A 19,179-nucleotide genomic window follows, 5' to 3' on the forward strand; every position below is an offset into this window, starting at 1 on the left:
GAAAAAAGAAAAAGAAAGAAAGAAAAAAAAACCAAAACTATAGAATTCTCACTGTGATTAAGCAGGCTCATAGATCTGGGATTCCTGGGATCCTGGTGAGGGCAGGGCACAGCATGAGGAGGGAGATCCTCTTACTTCAGCCTCCCTCCACCCACCCCTGGGGGCTACCACCCTGCCTCAGCCTAGGAATTGCATGCTCAGTCTGCTTGGAAATCCCCTTTCTCTGGGTGCATCTGAAAGATGTCTTGAAGGTAAATTTATGTTGAAGGAGAAATTTTCACCCTGTGCAGTCCCCACCTGCATGGGCTTGCTGGGGTGTGTCTGTGGCTCTGTGGATGTGTTTTGGGGGTTATGTGGGGGGTCTCCTTCCTGTTCCCCATATCTGTAAAATAAAAACTTAGCTTCCCTGTTTACAAAACACCAGCCATTGTCTCATCCCCAGCTCAGCTACTCTGTAGGCTCCGAGAATCTTGTCGGAGGGGAAAAAATGTCTGAAGTATTTAAACATGTTGGACCATGCATGCATCCGTCCATGGCATCTCCGCTTTTTTTCCCCCATGGTCCCCTCCCTCCGTTCTCTCTTCTTTTTTAACCAAAGTATATTCATCAAACTGCTGAGATGGAAAGATTTGTAATGAGTTTTTGAGCTGTGCGCGACTGTGTTTCTCTCCCCCCCCCCGTCCCTCCCCCACCCTCCCTCTCCCTCTTTCTAAATCTTCATCTGACATTAAATAAAACAAATCCCAAACAGATTAACTGTCGCATGGTTCTGCTCCGTCTCTTCAGTCTGTTCGCAGGTCTGGCGGGGGACCCGGCAACGGTCGTGGTGGTGGCAGCGGTGGTGGTGGGAGATGCCCGGGAGGCCCACGGAGGTCCATGTGGCGCCCTAGGTGGGATGCTGGCATCCTGAAGGCCGAAGCCCTGGCCCTGCTCCCCTGTGGCCTGGGCATGGCGTTCTCTCAGTCACACGTGATGGCCTCTCGACGGCACCAACATGGCCGACTCATCATCGAGGTGGACGAGTACAGCTCCAATCCCACCCAGGCCTTCACCTTCTACAATATCAACCAGGGCCGCTTCCAGCCACCACACGTGCAGATGTAAGTGCAGATGCGCAGGGACCGGTGGGTAAAGGGACGCGGGTGCCTCCTGGCTTCTGGTACACCCGCAAACAGTCCGGGGCTTCTCGCCCCAAACCGCTCTCTGTTGCGGGACCACCTGGGCTACAGTTGGGAGGGATCTGAGGGAAGCCCCAGACTGGTGGCCCCAGGGACCCATGCTGGCCCTTCGTCCTGTTTTATTGGACTTGGTGCATGCTTTAGAAATGTTTGAAATGAGATGGTTGTACGGAGAGATCTAAGATTTGATGATGAAACCAGAAGTTATGAACCCCAGGCTCCCTTGTTGGGGTTGGGGGTGGGGTGGGAGGATGGGGGATGGGACAGGGAGGGTGAGGTAGAGGTGGGGGTGAAGGTTGGGGGTGATGACGTGGTGGAATGAGGGTTGGAGGGTGGGACGGGGTGGGTGGAATATCTAGAGGCCAAGTTTCAGCTGTGCCTAGGGGTGTGGCTCAAGACTTCTAGTCTGACTTCCCCCAACAGGGAAACTGAGTCACAGAGAGGGAGAAGGTCTTGTTGTAGGCCCAGGAGTAGGTTAGGACCCCATCCTGGACTAGCTGTCTCCTCTCCCTTTGTCTGACCCCAAGTTTCTAAAGTGTCCTATGGAGGAGGTCTGGGCTTCAGCGCCCTCTCCTCTCAGTTACACACACTTTCTCACTGTCTCGAGTGCCTTCCTGCTCTGGGTCACAGTCACCTTGATCTCACACAGAGGGGAGAGACTGCTGGCTTCCTACTGACAGGGCAAGGACACAGCAGCTACGCAGGGTGATCCAGTGTTGCGGGGTTCCTAGCCCCTCTCCAGAACATTATGTTATTCCTGGGGGTGTAGACCCTAAGCCTCCTCTGGATCAGGAGCCCTATTTCTGAAGAGTGTGTGTGTTCACATGGTCCCAACATCTGTCACTCAGGGACAAGGTACCAGGAATGGGTGAGTTCTCCAAGCCCAGCGTGCAGAGGGTAGCAGAGTGGTGCGTGGCCACTCCTTCCTGTGTAGCTTCCTTCAACCCCACATTCTATGCTGGGGAGATACTTCCCTGGGAGAAAGGCATTGACTGTGGCTGTTGTGTGGTCTGAAGTGGGATTCCAATACAGAATGTCTGTTTTCCCAGCAACACTTGCAGCGATGCTCCTTCCAGTGGGAGTTTCATTCCGCGTGGTAAGAAGGTGTAGTTTTGGGGGGATATCTATCTGAGTATTGTGTCCTTTTTTGGGGTGTGTGCAGGCAGACTGGAGGATTTACACAGGCTGAATCCCCTGTTGAGGTCACACCTCTTCTTGACCTTGGGAACCTGGCAGCCTGAGGCCAGTCTCTGTCTGCTTAGGCTCCCTCTTTTGTTGGTAGGATCAGAGATGATGCTGAAGTCCCTGATGCTGGACTGAAGTCCTGAGCCTGTCCAGTGGGAATGAGGGAGAGCCCTAGGCCCTCAGATGGAGCAGCAGGGGCTGATATGTACCTGGGTTTGTAGGCACACCCATCTGTGAATGTACTGGCCTCAGAGCTATTGCCCTGTGGGGCTACCGTGGAAGATGCTTCTGCCTGGGTTAGGTAGTCCCATGGAGACCCTAGCCTGAGAAAAAAGCCATGCATATAGGAGGAAAGGAGAGGAAAGCTGAGGGGGGGTGTCTGTCAGTTTTAGGGTGTCTGGGAATGATCTTCTGGATAAGGAGGATTCCACTGAGACTCTGAAGATGGCGGAGTGGTGTTTGGGAAGGGGTATCAGGATTCCCTGAGCCAAGCATGAGTAGAAGGGTAGAGTCGAAGGGCATGCAATGAGGAGAGGGTGTCTGAGCATTTCAGAGGTGCTAGCTGGGTACAGGGCCTGTGTAGGAGAAAAGGGCTGGCTACAGGCCCTGGGGCCAGACTGTCCTGGTGAAGGGCATTGAGGGACTGATTTGACCAGTGATGTGGAGGCAAGTGCCCCACCTCCTTCACTTGTTTCTTTGTTCATGTTCCTTAGAAACAATTAGGCAGCTTGTTGACTGGAAAAATAAGCTGGCCTACCTGGGTAGGGTTCACGTCTCTCATCAGTGCCTCAGTTTCCCCAACTGAAAGATGCTGTTTGCAGTGGTGTCAACTGTGCATTTGTCTCTGTGCAGTGGAGCCACGTGAGTGGCTGGTGGTCATCGTCTTAGCTTGATTCAGGCCTGGGCGTGGAGCTTAGTGCTTAAAGAGATCAGTTGCCTGCCCTCCCTGGCCTTGTGCTTCAGGCATCTGCTGAGAGGGAGCAGCACGATGTCAGAGCTAACAGCATGTCAGTGTGGGACACCTGTAGCCGTAAAAGCCATGGAGAAAAAGCATGGTGACTTTCTTGTTGTCTGGCTGATGTCTCCCTTGTCTGGACCTCTCCCCTTTGGCCTGCTCTATGGGATGCCTTCCTGGGCAGTGAGAGTCCTGGTATCCATGAGCAATGGGCTGAACGGCCACAGGGGTATGGGTAGGGCTCAGGAAGAAACATAAGGAGAACTTTGAAGGTCTGGCTAGGCACAGAACCCTGGGATCACTGCCTCCTGTCCCTTCCATTCAGACTCTAGATCTGAGGTCCTCAGGCTGCTGGGGATTTCCCTGGCAAGTAGCCACTCCGCCTCCAGGAGAGGTATACAGAATGATCGCTGCTCCCTGCCTAGTGATTTATCACTGCCAGGGGCTTTGTCTCTGGGGTGAGAGAACGGTGGTCCTATTTAATAAATACACAATTTATATTTAATAATAACAGTGACAAGTCAACGTGGCCTCTGATTGAGCTGTATGATTTACTCAGCTGCCCCTGAGACCCTGCTGGTAACTTGTCTGTCTTTGCCTGAGTGATGACTGTCTAGAACTGGGGCCTCTAGCTATGGGTCCTGGGACTGAGAAACCTCAGGGGCTTCTCAGGAGAGCCCTCCAGGCATCAAGACCCTGGGCATGTAGGAGTAGCGGTGGGCAATGAAAGGGAGGGACGGGCTACTGGAGTCTGCCATGAGGTGTCTCTGGGGTGGAGATAATTAGTGTTAAGCAAATAGTTCTTCCCTCTGCCCTTTTGGAGTCACTGGAGATACAGGACAGATCCTTTAAATGTCATCTGGGCCCTCGGATAGTGCTGTGTGATGGAGAATGTAGAGAAAGGAAGGAGAGAGCTAGGCTGGGAGGAACCTTCTGTCCCTGGTCCCTGCCCTTGACTGGGTCCATTCCTGAGCCACTTTCTGCAGAGGGAAACCCCAGGACTTCTGAAGGGGAGCACACAGAGCCAGGACACCCACTTGCCCCTGTGCACCGAGCTCAGCCTGCTCACCAGCTGAGAGGAAGAGGGCTCAGCCTGGAACTGGGTGGGGCCAGGGGCAAAGCAGGAGGAGAGGACTCAGCCCTTTCTCCATGCCTGGGCAACAGATGCAGCAGACACTTCTGCTTCCTGAAACTTCCATCCTTCCTCTTGTTTCAGGTCTTATGTGTGTGCAAGTGCGTGTATATATGAATGTGTGTGCCCATGTGTATGTGCATATATGTATGTACATGCCTGTAATCATGTGCACATGTGTATGTATGCATGTTTGTACAGTGTGTGTATATATATGTGCATATCTGCACATGTGTGCATGTGTACATATCTGCACATGTGTGTGTGTATGCATACACATGGAAGCCAGAAGTCAACCTCAGGTGTGTCTCCTCAGGAGTTGTCCCCCTGGATTTTAGAGACCTGAATCTTACTGCTAAGGCTAAGTCAGTCCTGCCTCCACCTTTCCAGTGCTGGGATTACAGGCGTGCACCTCTGTCTGGTTTTCCCTTGGGTCCTAGGGATGGAACTCAGGTTCTTGTGCTTCTGAGGGAAATGCTTTCCTGTCATCTCCACAGCCCTAGCCTCAGAGCTCTACTTAGGCTGTTTCCTGGCTTGTCTAGCTCTCCACCCCACGCGCTCTATAGACATCCTGGATGTGTCACTCTGCAGGAAAAACTTCTCCAAATCTCCTGGCCCTGCCCCAGATGTCGGTACTCTTCCCTAGGTAGGGTTCCTAGGTGTCTCTGTACCTGTTGTTCCTAGTGCAGCAAATGGGAAGAAGGAAGGGAACGAGAGGAAGGCTATGTCCAGGAAGAGCTCTGGGGATCTTGGAGGGTCTGGAGCTGAGAGGTGCTACATCATTGAGGGAAGCAGTGTGGGCTTTCCCAGCTGGAAGGACAGCTAGCTGAAGGCTGAGAGGCAGCGGGAAGTACAGGCCAAGAGATGTGTGTAGGCAGGGTGGCCAGGTCACCTTGGAACCTGCCTGCCTAGGACAGAGCACTACACAGAGAGTGTCAGGGCAGTTGTGTGGTATGGAGCTGACCACTCACGGCCTGTCCTGGGCTCCAGTCTCCTCACTTTCAGAATCCTCAAGCAACACGGCCAATGCCCAGTCCCATGGCTACATGCATTACAGGATCCTCAGACTTCAGAGCGCCATGCTTCTCTGGGGCAACTGAGGAACAACACATCTCTTATGAGGCCTTTGTAGATGCTTGACACCAGGCATGTGCTGTCCAGGATGGCCTTTGGGAGCAGAGCTGAAGGCACTTTACTCACTGAAGGATCTCCCTAACTCCCAGAAACCAGGTTCTGTGGCTGAGACTGGGTGAAATAGCCTTTCCCTGAGCCTCAGTTTTGTCATCTCTAAAATGGGAACACCAGCATGATACTGGGAAGAGGGTTACAAGAAGGAGAGGAGAACAAATGCAGACACCGCTCAGTCTGTGCTGAGCTCCCAGACACTGGGAGTGAAGCTTGCTATCTTTTCTTGCAAGGTTGGGCAAACAGCTTTGCCGCAGAACTGAGCTGGGGAAAGGAGGTTTTAACTCGCTCTCTGGGGATCTCTAGGCTTCTGTCTTCACTGTGCTCAGAAGCCTCAGGGTGCAGGGAAATAAGGTAAAGTTAATTAAAGAGCTCCGGCTCCCACAGCCGCCCCTGTTGATGAGCGCCCTCGGCTGCCTGGTGGCCAGGTCGCCTTCTAAGGAGACTGCTGGATCCCACCGTGCTCCCTGTGTCTTCCCTCTTCCTTTCTCTTGATCTTTTTGAGGTGGTCCTTATAACTTTATGTCTTCTATAAAGTGGTGTGTTTGGTATATGTGTGTGGGGGGGAGTGGGGTAGGGAGTATATATGTGTGTGATATGTATGTGTGCCTGTGTGTCGGGGTGGGGGCAGGGTGTGTGTATGAGTGTGTGGTATGTATATGTGTGTGTGTGAGGGGGTGCATGTGTTTGTGCATGATGGGTGGGAGCACAAATGGATTTATTTGGTTTGCCTGTGTCCACTAGTAGTCCAGTGTTGATTTGCTGCCTGTGGTCCAGTCAGCACTGTCAGGATGGGCAGAGAGCACAGGTGGAAACCTCCCTGGGCCCCAGCCTGTTAGACTGCCTTGAAGAGAAGATGCTGAGTCCCAGAGGACCAGGGAAGGTGAGAATTGCAGGGAGATTTCCCTTCTAGAGCTGTTCATATACTGCCTCCTTCTGGAAGCTTCCAGGAACCCAGAGCCTCGATGGTTTTCTCTGATCCTCAGGTCTTCTGTTGCCCCATCACCACTGGAAACCACAGGGTCACATTCTAGTCAAATCGGGAGCTCCTGGTGGTCAGAATCCTAGCCTGTTCACCCCTCTGGCCCTCACTGGGCTTGGAGGTGGGATCCAATTAGGTCCTCAGGACTTGTGCTAATTGAACACAGAATGTGTGGATAGAGAGAGGAGATGACAGCCCAGTGCCAGCCCAGTGCCAGCCCAGTGCTTTCCCGGCCGCCCATTACTGGACTCATTTGGATAATTTCTGTCTTCCCAGTCAGCTTAGCTCCAAGCTGCTGGGGCTCTGTCTAGGCTTAACAATCCCCAAAGGGGACCAAGGGTGCTTCCCTTCTGTGGTGCCTGAGGAATGGGGAGAGGCTGGCATGGTTCCTCCACCTGCTGCAGACCCAGCAGGAGGATGCATCGTACACATTAGCATGCTGAACCCATGTCTCTCATAAGGTGTTAATTAAATTTCTTCGAAGTATATTGTCTGAAAAAAAAAGGATAATTAGAAAGATGTCTTTAAAAGTATTTATGTAACTGATACGGTGCTGCTTTTGGTTTGACGCATAATTAGATTTAAACATGACTCCTCCAGCGGCATACTCGTCTGGAGAGGGCTGCTTGTTGAAATGTCATCGTGTTGTTTTTAAGCGTTGTGAGCCTGGTGAAGTCACTAGGATGTGTATACGCTCTGTGAAGAACATGGGATGAGGGGCTTATGGTGGGGTCCTCAGCCAGCTGCTGGGGCTCCTGGGAACGGGGATGGAGCTTCTGCTATGCTCTTTTCATTTCTGGAATGTTCAAGTGCAAACCCAAGTTCTGCTTCTGTCTAAGTGACAGTGCCCGAGCTGGGCTCAAGGACCTGGTTTTCTGACTGCAGAGGTATTGTCTTGCACAATCCCAGAAGGCTCTAGGTATCAAAATGACTGAAACTGTCACCTGTCTTTTGGGGCCCCTCCCCTGCTGTTCTTCTTGGAGATGGGGCTTCTACATCCTTTGCACTGTGCTCAGTGCTGAACTCAGAACTAGTTTTCTTGAATGAATCAGGGATTTCAGGTTACCCAGTGTCAGCGGGGCAATAGTGCCCCCAGGGGTAAAAGATGTTTTGAGAGGTTGAAAAAACAATCTGACTTCTAGCCAAAGCAGAGACAGTTAGCACTGGAGACAGAGTGTTTCTGTGGTGAAAGCTCCACGGGCCCAGAAGTGGTGAGCAAAGCTGGGAAATGCTGCTTTCGTCCAGAACAGCTCGGCTGGAATTGTAGGCGCTGTATGTGGGCTTGATGATCAGACGTTCATAGCCGTCCTCTGAGGTTCCCCCGTTGCTATGACAAGAAAACAAAAAACAAAAAACAAAAAACAAAACCCAAAAAACCCAAACAACAACAACAACACCCCCCAAAACAAATCAAAAATAAAACACAAAAGAAAAAATACAGACGAAGCAGCTTAAACCAGGAAGGGTTTATCTTGGCTTATGGTTCGAGGATACAGTCTGTCCTAGCTGGGGAGTCATGGCGGGAGGAGCGTGCTGCAGCTGGTCACACTGTGTCCGATGTCAGATGACCGTTACTGCTCACCTCTCCTTTTTTTTTTTTTTTTTAAATCAGTCTGGAACTACAATGGTGCCCTCTCCATTCATTGTGAAAACTTTAGGGGAAACATCCGCATAGACACTCCCAGGCCTGTGTTTTTATGGTGATCCAAAATTCCACCAAGCAGACAGTAGAGATTAACCCTTACACCACAGGACAGAGGAAGCTGAGGCTCAGGGGACAAGGACATTTTTCTGGGTCCTCTAGAAGGCTCGTGTTCAGTTGGACACTGGTTTGATGGGGTGAGGAGCATGGGAGGGCTGTATTCTGGAGACTCACCACCCTGCAGGATCACAGCCCTGTGACCCCGGTAACCTGCAGCGTCTTCTCTCCTGCAGGGTGGACCCAGTGCCTCATGATGCCCCAAAGCCACCTGGCTACACACGCTTTGTCTGTGTTTCTGATACTCACTCAAGGACAGATCCCATCCAGATGCCCTATGGCGACGTGCTGATCCACGCTGGGGACTTCACAGAGCTGGGGCTCCCAAGCGAGGTGAAGAAGTTCAATGAATGGCTGGGTAGGTCTTGCATGCTGAGCGCGCTTGGCGTGCTTGTGAGGGTATGATATCCAGAGCTATTCTCTCCTAGTAACGTGTCACCCCTGCCCTGCCCTGCACCTCCTGAGCCTGGGCCTGGGCCTGTCCACCACCCTGGGAAGCCTTCCTAGCCCTCTCAGACTGGATCTTGTACCTTTCTCCCATCCCACCTGAGGCCTCCCTTTACAACACCGATCTTGACTGTGACTTGGTAGTCTTTCATCTTGGAGGCTCTCCTAAAGGGGCTCCCACGTGTACAGTCCACCTGTGTGTTCAGTCCTGAGTGTCTGGCATAGGCACTCACAAAGCAACTGGTTGAATGAATGAATGAATGAATGAATGGCTGAGCTGGTGAGAGGTGAATGGGTTTCTGGGAACAGTGATGTCAGGGAAAGTTCTCTACTCATATGCTCAGCCTCCAGTGAGGACAGCCCTCTGCTCTGCGGCCCCATGGACGTATAGACACCTGAGGCTCTTCTTGTGGGAAGCAGCTGGTGTAGCCAGCGGCAGAGCCTGACTCTGCGGGGAATGTGAGCTTTGTCTGGGGGTGTTTCTTTTTCCAAAATAAAGAGATAAGCCAGCATGCTCCTCTCCTAACACCTAGTAGGGAATTTGCTGGAATCTGTGGAAAAGTCATAGTGAGGTGGCTCTGTGTCTGCCTTGGGGAGGGGTGGGCAGATGGATGGCTCCTGGGTAGCCTGGTGCACAAGCCTGCTGTCCTAGAGAGGAGACATAGACGTGTTGATCGTCCCCCGTGAGAAGCTCCCCAGTGGCTGTGGCTGCCAGACTTTGCAGTCCTTTGCAGTCCCCGGGTGTGCCACTGTGCAGCTGGCTGGGAGCTGTGGAGCAGGGGGCCAGCCGTGAGGTGGGTAGCTGCAGCGAGTGAGAGGCCTGGCTCTGCCACTGGAAACAAATATTTACAAGCAAGGCTTTGCTTCCACTTGGCAAGCTTGGCATTTTAAATATTGATTTTTCAAATGGGAAGTTTCAATCCAGCCTCATTTGGGCTGGAACACGTGAAGGCTAGGGTAGGGGAGTGTGTAACCAAAGCCAGTGACAGCCAGGTGCCTCCCTGGCCATGCTCCGGGCTGCCTTCTTCAAGGTTCTTTATGCCCAGGGTAGTTCTTTATCTCTTTTGCTATGAATGACGAGAAAGATGAGAGGCTCCATTTGGCTGCGTGAGGGTAACCACAGGCCAGGCACTTGGCGTGTGGCAGGCCCCGTGTGGCAGGCCCCGTGTGGCAGGCTCTTTTTTACTCTGCCTTGGTGAAATGTGGCTCCTGCTGGAGAAGAGAGACTTCCAAAGGCTTGGAGATTCAGGCTGGGAGGTAGGCAAGCATGTGTGCGTGTGCGTGTGTGAGTGTGTGTGAGCGTGTGTGTGAGTGTACGAGTGTGTGCGAGTGTGTGTGTGTGAGTGTGTGTGTGAGTGTGTGTGTGTGTCCAGCACATGTTTCCTGAGCATCTACTCTGTGCCCTCCGGTGTAGAATTACCTCCTTCAGTCCTGAGGACAGGCAAGAGCAGCTATTGTTACCTCCACTCTATCGAGTAGACAATGAAGGTCCAGAGAAGTGAGGCAACTCTCCCTAGGTCACACAGCTAGTATGTGACAGAACTGGGAATCGGATTCAGGCAGTAGGACTCTGTGACAAGGCTCTTTGTTGCCTCTCTTGCTCTTAGGAGTAGCGTGTGTGACTTCACCATCTTCGGCTGATACCCAGGATCTGCTTCCTGAGTGGGACAGTGTCAGCTGGAGGTCTTTCCTGGACCCCAGTTACCCCATTTTGCATGGTGGTCAGGCTCCCTTTGCCCAAAGACAGACTGGAGGCGGGTGGGAGAAACAGTTAAGCTTTGTGGACTGTAAAGTGTGGAGTGCATGCTACAGTTGCTTCTGTGAACTGAGGTTTGCTGTATCAGGACTTCCTCAGGACAGGAGGGGAGCAGGCTCAGAGGGGGGACACTGGGGTGAGGTGAGCTGGCGGGGCTGGCTGTAAATGGATGTTAACCATTTCCAAATGTTCAGAGACTCCGTTTCTGAGTGTTGACGTGTGATCTCTGCAGTCAGCTGTCTCTGTAGACAGAGAACAGACCGGAAGAAAGTGTTCTGATTCATGCATAGGAGTCAGCCTGTGTGAGGTGCAGAGACAGCGGAGAGTAAAGGTCCCAGGCCCTGCTTAGTCTGGTGGGAAGAGGGTAGCCTGGTTGACAGAGAGAAGCAGAAATCTGCTGAGGATTGACCTGGGGACCCGGGGATATGGTACTGTAGCCTTTGGCTGGGTGGTCATGGGAAACCCTGCGAAGGTGACCCTGGACTAGGCTGGAGGGTGAACATAGAGTGGAACCGGCTGTGGGCTGGAGGGGGCGTAGCTGCCATAGGCTCTGAGGTGGGACAGAAAACAAAATAGGTTCAGGGAGGAGAGCTGGCTAGGAGTTGGGGTTGATTCTAAGAGTGATGGAGGCTTTCTGGTTTAATGGGGGTGGGACAGGGGGTCCCCATGGGTTTCCAAAGGCAGATCTGGATAGTGAGTCAGGGTGGCAGCGTCATGGGCAGCAACTCTGGAAGGTTCCAGAATTGTCATCTGGGTAACATATTTCCTTCATGGTCCTGTTTTCTCCCTCCTTCAAGGTGGGGGGGGGGAAGCGCTATTCTGCAGCAGATAGAGTCAGAGCTTCTGGCTCTGAGGAGACCTGGTTTTCCTGGTGATTGGTGCTGTGTGCCTATCCAGGAGGTATGGGCAGCATGAACAAGAGTCCCCCTTGGCTATGCAGCCATCCCAATGTACCCAGAGCCTTTCTTAGCCTGCAGACTGTGCCGCCTCCCAGACCCTGGAGCTGAACCCCAGGCAATGTCTTCCTCACCTGCTGGTCTCAGGGATAGATGTGAAATTCCATTCCAGGCCAGTTCCTGATAGCCAGGAGTTGTGACAGCTAGCACAGACCCTCAGTGAGACAGGATTAGGTACCTGACCGGGGCTGAGCAGCCTACTCCACACTGCCACTGAGCTTCTGCCAGCGTGCAAGGATGTCTGTGTTTTCATTAGGACAGGTATCCATCGGTATCCTTGGAGTGGTGGGCAGTAGTTCCGTATTTCTCATGTCTTCTGTCCTAGTCAGAAGTTGAGAATCAGCAGAGGACATTGCCTCAGGCAATGCCACGATCAGCAGACAGCACAGAGTCCTTTCCCTCCCCGAGGCTGGCTGGTTCAGAGTTCCCTGGGTGAGGAGGCCAGGCGGGATTCCTATTGCGAAGATGCCAGCTCATAGCTGGGCTGCCCAGGACTGCCTCCTGGTCCCTGGCTGGGGGCACACGGCCTTCATTCCCATTTCCAGCTTCTGGACTCAGCCCTTGCACACCCTAGGGTACGAAGCTCCCTCCTCCCCATTCCCCTCTAGCCTCTGCTCCGTGCACCTGGCACCTGACCTGACACTTCTGCACAGTTCTCCCTCCTGTGTCCTGGGCCCCCTCTGCCTCTTTATCATGTCTCTTGATCCCCATTCTGATCCATGAAGTGTGTGTGTGTGTGTGTGGGGAGGTTCCTTTGTTCTTCCCTCTCAACCACAGACAGGGCCCCCAGCACTTATCCCACCTAGACCAGTGGGATACCTCCAGCTTTCTCCAGGGCCAAAGGACTGTCCAGGCTCCCCCAAACTCCTCCTCACAGGCATCACTAGGCCTTCAGGTTTGTTTTCACTTTCCAGAGTTCTGCCCCACCCCCATGCCTTGTGGAGCAAGCTGCACTTTGGCATGTAACTAGTGGCTGGTGGCTACCTATCTGGACCCTGACGTCATCAGTCCTCTGGGCCAGCTGGCCTTCTCCACTCACCTGCTGGTAGGCTCCTGTGGGCCCCCGAAGGCCTGAAGATGGAGACCAGGCTAGCTCAGCCAAGGCTGCTTAGCCTTGAGCATGGAAGAAAATCAGAATGAGGTTTGTGGAGGGCACGATGAACCAGCTGATTTAGTCGCTCGGCCTCGGGCAAAGGAGGAAGACTGGGAGGGGGCTTAATGGAGTGTTTAGAAGTTATAATTAACTTTTCCTGGCACTCTGGCATAGAACGATAGAGAAGACAATATAAAAGGGGGCCAAGGATTTAGTTAAATAGAGCTCGGTCTTCTGCAAGGAAACCCTTAATTAAAACCTGCGAGGGAGGAAGTGGGGGGTTGGTGGGAGGAAGTATAGATTTACTGCAAACCCGGGTCTGGAGCTCGCCTCATTTGCAGTGTTGCTGTGACTGTACTAGAGGCCCAAGGCCTGCACGGTTTGCCTCACTGTATTTCAAGTGGGTGAAGGAGCAGGAAGGTTGGCCCTGCCAGCCCCCTGCAGAGTGGGTACAGCTCATGGACTATCCATTCTGATTATTCCTGTCAAAAATGTTTGCGATGCCACTGTAGTCGGATGACCCTGTTAGCCACCTTTCCCCCACTCCTGTTTGGCTGTCTCTGGTAAGGTGGCCCCTGTTGTCCCTCACCTCTTGGGAGGCCAGTCTTGGACTTGGATGGGAGGGGCTCCGTAGTTCACAGCTTCTTGACCCCAGAAGTTGGGCAGATTCTCACTTCTGTCTGATTCCTTTAGTTCTTGATTTCTTATGTATCCTCTCTTTGTCCCTGCACCTCAAGATACAAGGCTCTCCACTCCTGAGAGTGCTTCTGACCTGTGTGAGCCTCTGGCCCACATCCCTCTCCACTCCCACAATGGCTACCTGGCTATACTTTCTGGCTACTTTGGCCCAGTGACCTGGGGGCATCTGCACTCCAGCTCAGGCTCTGGAGGTAGACAGGGCTGTAACTGCCTGTGTGGTAGCGTAGGGTGAGAGGAGTGGGATGGACTCTCAGTGCTGGGGTGTCAGGATGGGTGGGCCTTGAGACCCACCCATGACCCAGAGAACTTGAAGTCAGGGCCCTGGGGCCACTTGTGGCTCTGTTCGAAGCAAGTGGTTGACCTCCCCCAGTCCATATCATTCAAATGAGAACCCTGAACCTTGGTTATGGGACTAGAGTTCCCAGGTCCCATGCAGGACCCCAGTGCAGCTGGATCCACAAGTCTTATGGTGTCATGGCCCCAGCATAGGTTAGTAGAGAGGTCTGCCTCTCCTACCTCGCTGTGGACACAGGCAGGGGTCTTCATTCAGCCCAGTGGATACATACGTCTCTGTGCTCCCTGATATGAAGACTCAATGACAGTAATATGGAAGTATTCCTTTTCACCCTTGAGGTTGTAATAGCTAACTGAGAGGGTGGGGCCATTTAGTAACTGACAGAAGTCTCCAATCAACTCAGAGTTGGTGTTAGCTAACCAAGGTGGAGGCTGCCTAGAAAGACCCTCTAGGAGGGGCTTGAGCTGAGAATAATCTAGCCATGAACTTCTTGCTGCAGGGAGAGGCTGGGAGCCCAGGTGCAAGCCACTTGCCTGCAGCCTCTGGAGTTAAACCTTAGCTTCGTAGAGATCACCAAGACCTTCCGAGGGAGGGACAGGCCAGACTGTGTTTTGGATCTCCACTGACTGCAGGGTGGAAATTGAGTACAGTACAGGAGACAGACTGCTGGGCCTGGGAGGTTGTAGTTAGTGTTGGCCAGAGGCTGTGGTGGCTCAGCCTGACCCAGCAGTGCAGAGACCCAGGGCCAGGGAGGAGAAACCAACAGGGTCATTGCTCAAAGGTGTGAGAGGAGACTGACCCTGGTCCTTACAGCGAACAGCAAGGACCATTGCGCAGATGCCTGTTAAGAGGGTAAGAGGACGAGATGAGATGAAGTTCCTGTGGGACACGTTAGTTAAAAAAAGTCTAACCACAGTATGCTCTATGCTCTCGGACTCACAACAGCTGCCCGCATAAGCCTGCTCAGGATCAAGCTAGGCAACATTCCGACATTGGTGGGGATTGGGGGGCGTTCCTAAGGGCCGTGTCTCAATGAGGAGTCATTCGGCAGTTGCAGGGGGGTGGGGAAGGGAAAGTCATTTTTCTTTGGGGCATGGCTGCTGATAGGTTGTAGTCACTCCAGTAGATGGCCTTATTATGTGTATCTGGACAGCACTAATTGAGCACAGGGGGATACCGAGAAAGCAAGCAGGCAAGTAAGGAAGCAAGCAAGACAGACAGAAGGACGGACAGAAAGACAGACAGACAGACAGGCAGGCAGGCACGCACACACACACACACACACACACACACACACACACACACACACAGAGAGAGAGAGAGAGAGAGAGAGAGAGAGAGAGAGAGAGAGAGAGAGAGAGAGAGGACACACAGTTTAGTATAGGGGGATGGTAGTGGAGCGATAGGAGTGTTATCATTAAAATATAGTTTATACCTGTATAAAGCTCTCAAAGAATAAATTCTAAAAAAATAAAAAAAATAGCCAATGTACATTCTTTTCTTCTTGAAAACTAACAATAGTTGTTGTTGAGCATGTGCATTTGCTGGAAGTCTGGGTTCTAGCTCATTCTATTGCCCATACGTCAGTAGTCAGACCTTTTCAGGAGCCGGATTCGGGACTCAGTATGGCAGTTTGTTGTAGTTCGTTCTTGTTTCTTGTTTATTTATCTAATTTGCTTTTTTTCTTTTTAAACTTTAAAAAAATGTCGTTCTACTTTGTCACATGAGGTCATTTTCTTAAAAGTATGTAGCGTGCTTTTACCCACCCCTTCTTTAAAACACTTATTATTCTGCATGAAGGGATTTCTGTGAGGTCACAGACAACTTTGTGGGGTTGGTTTTTCTCTCTCTACCCTTATGTGACTTCTGGGGATCAAACTCAAGTTGCCTGGTTGGCATGGGCAGTGCCCTAGCCCCACGAACATCAAAGTGACCTCTCTCTTTACCCCTGCAGCCTGGCATCCTCTCTGGAGCCCTTCAATCAGACTCTGTCAGACAGGGCTTCTGATGGGGTCACCATCACCAGAGAGAGTGACTGATGGGCGGGGTCAGTCTATACCACTAGAGCCTGCCTCATGCTGTAAGGGTTGGGATTCACTTAGAAATTAATTTTCTATATTCTCTATTTAAAAAAAATACCTTACAAAGCCAAACTGTGTTTTAGGGGCTAAAAGGGAGAAAATTAACTTCTAATAAAGATGAAAGAGCTGAGATTGGAGGTTGTAGTGGGCAATTTTGGCTAGCCATAATTACAGTATTTTCATGTTAATGCATAAGCCCCTTGAAAGGTATGCTTAAGCGCTAATTACCTATTTACAACAGAATGGTTTCTCAAATGAAATGAGACCTGCTAGGCTGTGTGTGTGTGTGTGTGTGTGTGTGTGTGTGTAGTGTGTAGTGTGGTCCACTGTGGTATATTTTGTTTTTTTTTTAAAGGACCATAATCCAAAATATCTCTCTTTAAATAACAGCAACAACAATAATAATAAAAATAAATTAAAACAAGACAATTTTATTCCTCTAAAAGCCCCAGACTCCCCAGTGGTTCTTGCATAGTTTAGGGTTTAGTTTTTGCTTATTTGTATCCTGTCTTAGGTCAGAGGGTTTAGGATGTTTTACGAAACCAATAATGGAATAAAAACACTTCAGTGTTCATGATGATTTAAAAACAAGTACCTGAAACCTGAAGTATCAACCCTTGGGGCTGCGTGGGCTCTGTGGGTGGGGAATTGGAGTTTGAGCTTCCCAGGGGCCACTGTGAAAATGCAGATGTGCTGATGCCCGCCCCTGTGATGTCTCCGTCCCCCCCCCCCCACATTGCTCCTTTAGCCCTGGGTTCACCTCCAGGGTTCCACCTGAGGTCTTTCCCTGTGGGAGGATCTTGGCAAAGGATTTTATGTTTGGATAACCACAAAAGTTTGTTTAGTGTTTTCTAGTGTATAAAACATGTCCCTTTCTGTCACTCATTTTGAGCTTCCTGTCCCCCACACCACCCCCGCTTTCTTTTGGACTGATTGAAGTTTTCCCCCTCTGCTGGTTTGGAAATTCTGTATCCTTTTCTACTGCATCTACGTGGTTACTCATAACATCTTCACCTCCTACAACAGTAAAATCAATCAGCGCCACCGCTGTCCCCACGGGTACCTGGCCCGCCCCTCCTGCCCCGCCCCTCCTGCCACTCCACTCCTGCCTCGCCCCTCCTGCCCCGCCCCCTCCTGCCTCCCACCTCTCACAGGCGTCTTTGCTGCCCAGAGATTTCACTTCTTGGATGTTTTGCAGCCCTTCCCGATGGTCACCCTTGGTGTTCGTTTTTCTACTTTGCAGGATCTGTAACTTGTATGGGCTGGGCTCGACTCCAGACACTGGAGATTCAGCAGTGAGTCTCTGTGAAGCCAAGGTGGGAGGGCAAAGCGTGCATACCGAGCTTGAAGAAGGCAAGGTGATCTGGAGCAGAGAGTAGCAAGAGAGGCTAGGACCCTCTGAGGAGAAGGCAGAGCAGAGATATGAATGGGTGGAGCTTGTACTGACCCTGTCCTGGCACATTCTGGGCAGAGGCAGTTGCTCTGAGTGAGCAAATACAAGGACTGGGAGATCCACGGAGTGACTGAGGGGAAGACCCAGGGAAACGAAGGCCCAGTGAGTGTGGGATGAAGTCCAGGACATGAGAGCTTCAGGCAGAAGGCTTGGGCATTGGGTAGTGTTTAGGCTGTGGAAGGGTAGGCTCAGGCCTTCGAGCCTGAACAGGTTGTGGGGCAGCTGGGAACCTAAGACTACAGCTCCAACACCGGTGGCCATATTTCTAGTCCATCCGGTCTATACACACCTCCCTGACTCCACAGTTTGTACTAGATTCTGAGGGATACAGTGGCAGGAACTGATTGAAACTCCCACCTACCCCAGAGACATTAAGACAAGAGGACGAGGAGACCGGAGGATGAGGAGGCAGAGGAGGGTGATGCTGGGACTAGGTTGGACCATTTTGGCTTAAGACCCAGCTCATCTGCCTCCTAGTTGTGGCATGGGGGACAGGTGACTGTCCTCTGCAGTGATAAGTGTGCTGCCCTTCTGAGTAGAGGGCACAGTGTGACCCTGACATGTGGCCTGACCTTCCCTCTCACGGCAGGCTCATTTACACTTGTTAGCTCCTGGTCAGGGAGTGTGTGTTAGTTAATGTTTTCTCATGACTCTGACAAAAATACCTGACAAACCCAGCTCCAGGGAGGACCGTTTTATTGTGGCTCACACTTCCAGGGCACAGTCCACCCAGCAGGGAAGGCAGGGTGGCTGGCATGTGAGGCATCTGGTCATCTGTGTCTACACTCAAGAAGCAGAGATGAATGCTGGCGCTCAGCTTGCTTTTTTTTTTCCTCCAGGTTGGGACTCCAGCCTAGGGAATGGTGCTGCTCAGCCTAGGGAGTAGTGCTGTCCAGCCTAGGGAATGGTGCTGCCCGGCCCAGGGAATGGTGCTGCCCATGTTCAGGGTGGGTCCTCTCTCCTCACTTAGAACTCTCTGGAAAGTGCCTTGCAGGCATACTCAGGTGTCTCCTAGGTGATTCTGAATTGAGTCAAGTTGACTGTGCAGATGTACCGTCATGATGTGGACAGAGAACTAGCCAGCTGCTTATTCAGAGTCAGGAAGTGAATCTTGCTTGGATATGCTTCCTCTTCTGCACAAACATGGAGGGATGTGTTTGGATGTGAAATAAGCCCGTGGGTTTTTAAAATGTCATTTTCATATTGGATCATATTCCAGAACAGGAATAATCAGGAAGCCAGGAAATCCTGGCCAGCACAGAGCTAAAGTCTCATGTTCCTGTGTACAGATCTCTGAAGTGCCTGGAAGATTTTTTTCTCTCCCACCGTCCTGCACCAGAATCTGCACCTGGGCTCAGCATCAGCCTCCTGAGGAGCTCTGGGCCTGGCTTCCTCTGGAGAATGCTGTCACTCAAAGAGGTGGCAAGTGCTAGAATTCTTGTTCCCAGCGTAGTGCTGCTTCTTCTCAGGGGAGAGGTCTGCCGTCCCAGTCTATTCATTGTGAGATTGTGTGTATGTGTGTTCCTGTGTATATGTGTCTTCCTGTATGTGTGTATGTATGTATGTATGTATGTATGTATGTATGTATGTATATGTGTGTATGTATGTGTGTATGTGTGTGTTCCTGTGTATATGTGTCTTCCTGTATGTATGTGTGTATATACATATGTGTGTATGTATGTACATGTGTGTACGTATGTATATATGTATGTGTGTATGTGTGTGTTCCTATGTGTGTGTATATGTATGTATGTGTGTTCCTATGTGTGTATATATGTATGTATGTATGTATGTGTGTTCTTGTGTGTATGTATATATGTGTTTTTGTGTGTGTATGTGTGTATGTATGTGTTCTTTTGTGTGTGTATATATGTATGTATGTATGTATGTGTGTATGTATGTATGTGTGTGTTCTTGTGTGTGTATGTATGTACATATATGTGTTCTTGTATGTATATATGTACCTATGTGTGTCTCTGTGTGTGTGCCTGTGTGTATGTGTGTTTCCTTGTGTGAGGTATAT

General features: G+C 51.3%; 1 protein-coding gene across 1 annotated transcript in view; it reads left to right on the forward strand.

Moving 5' to 3' along the window:
- The first annotated feature begins 789 nt into the window (after nt 1-789).
- Nucleotides 790-19,179, forward strand: part of Mpped1 (metallophosphoesterase domain containing 1) — a 67,389-nt gene continuing 48,999 nt past the window's right edge. The window contains exons 1-2 of the mRNA XM_028788751.1: nt 790-1,100; nt 8,553-8,734. Of these exons, the coding sequence (XP_028644584.1) occupies nt 877-1,100; nt 8,553-8,734 (406 nt within the window). The 5' untranslated portion in view covers nt 790-876. The remainder of the gene's footprint in view (nt 1,101-8,552; nt 8,735-19,179) is intronic.

This window comes from Grammomys surdaster, unplaced genomic scaffold (assembly GCF_004785775.1).
Source record: "Grammomys surdaster isolate TR1022 unplaced genomic scaffold, NIH_TR_1.0 125767, whole genome shotgun sequence".
Classification (NCBI taxonomy): Eukaryota; Metazoa; Chordata; class Mammalia; order Rodentia; family Muridae; genus Grammomys; species Grammomys surdaster.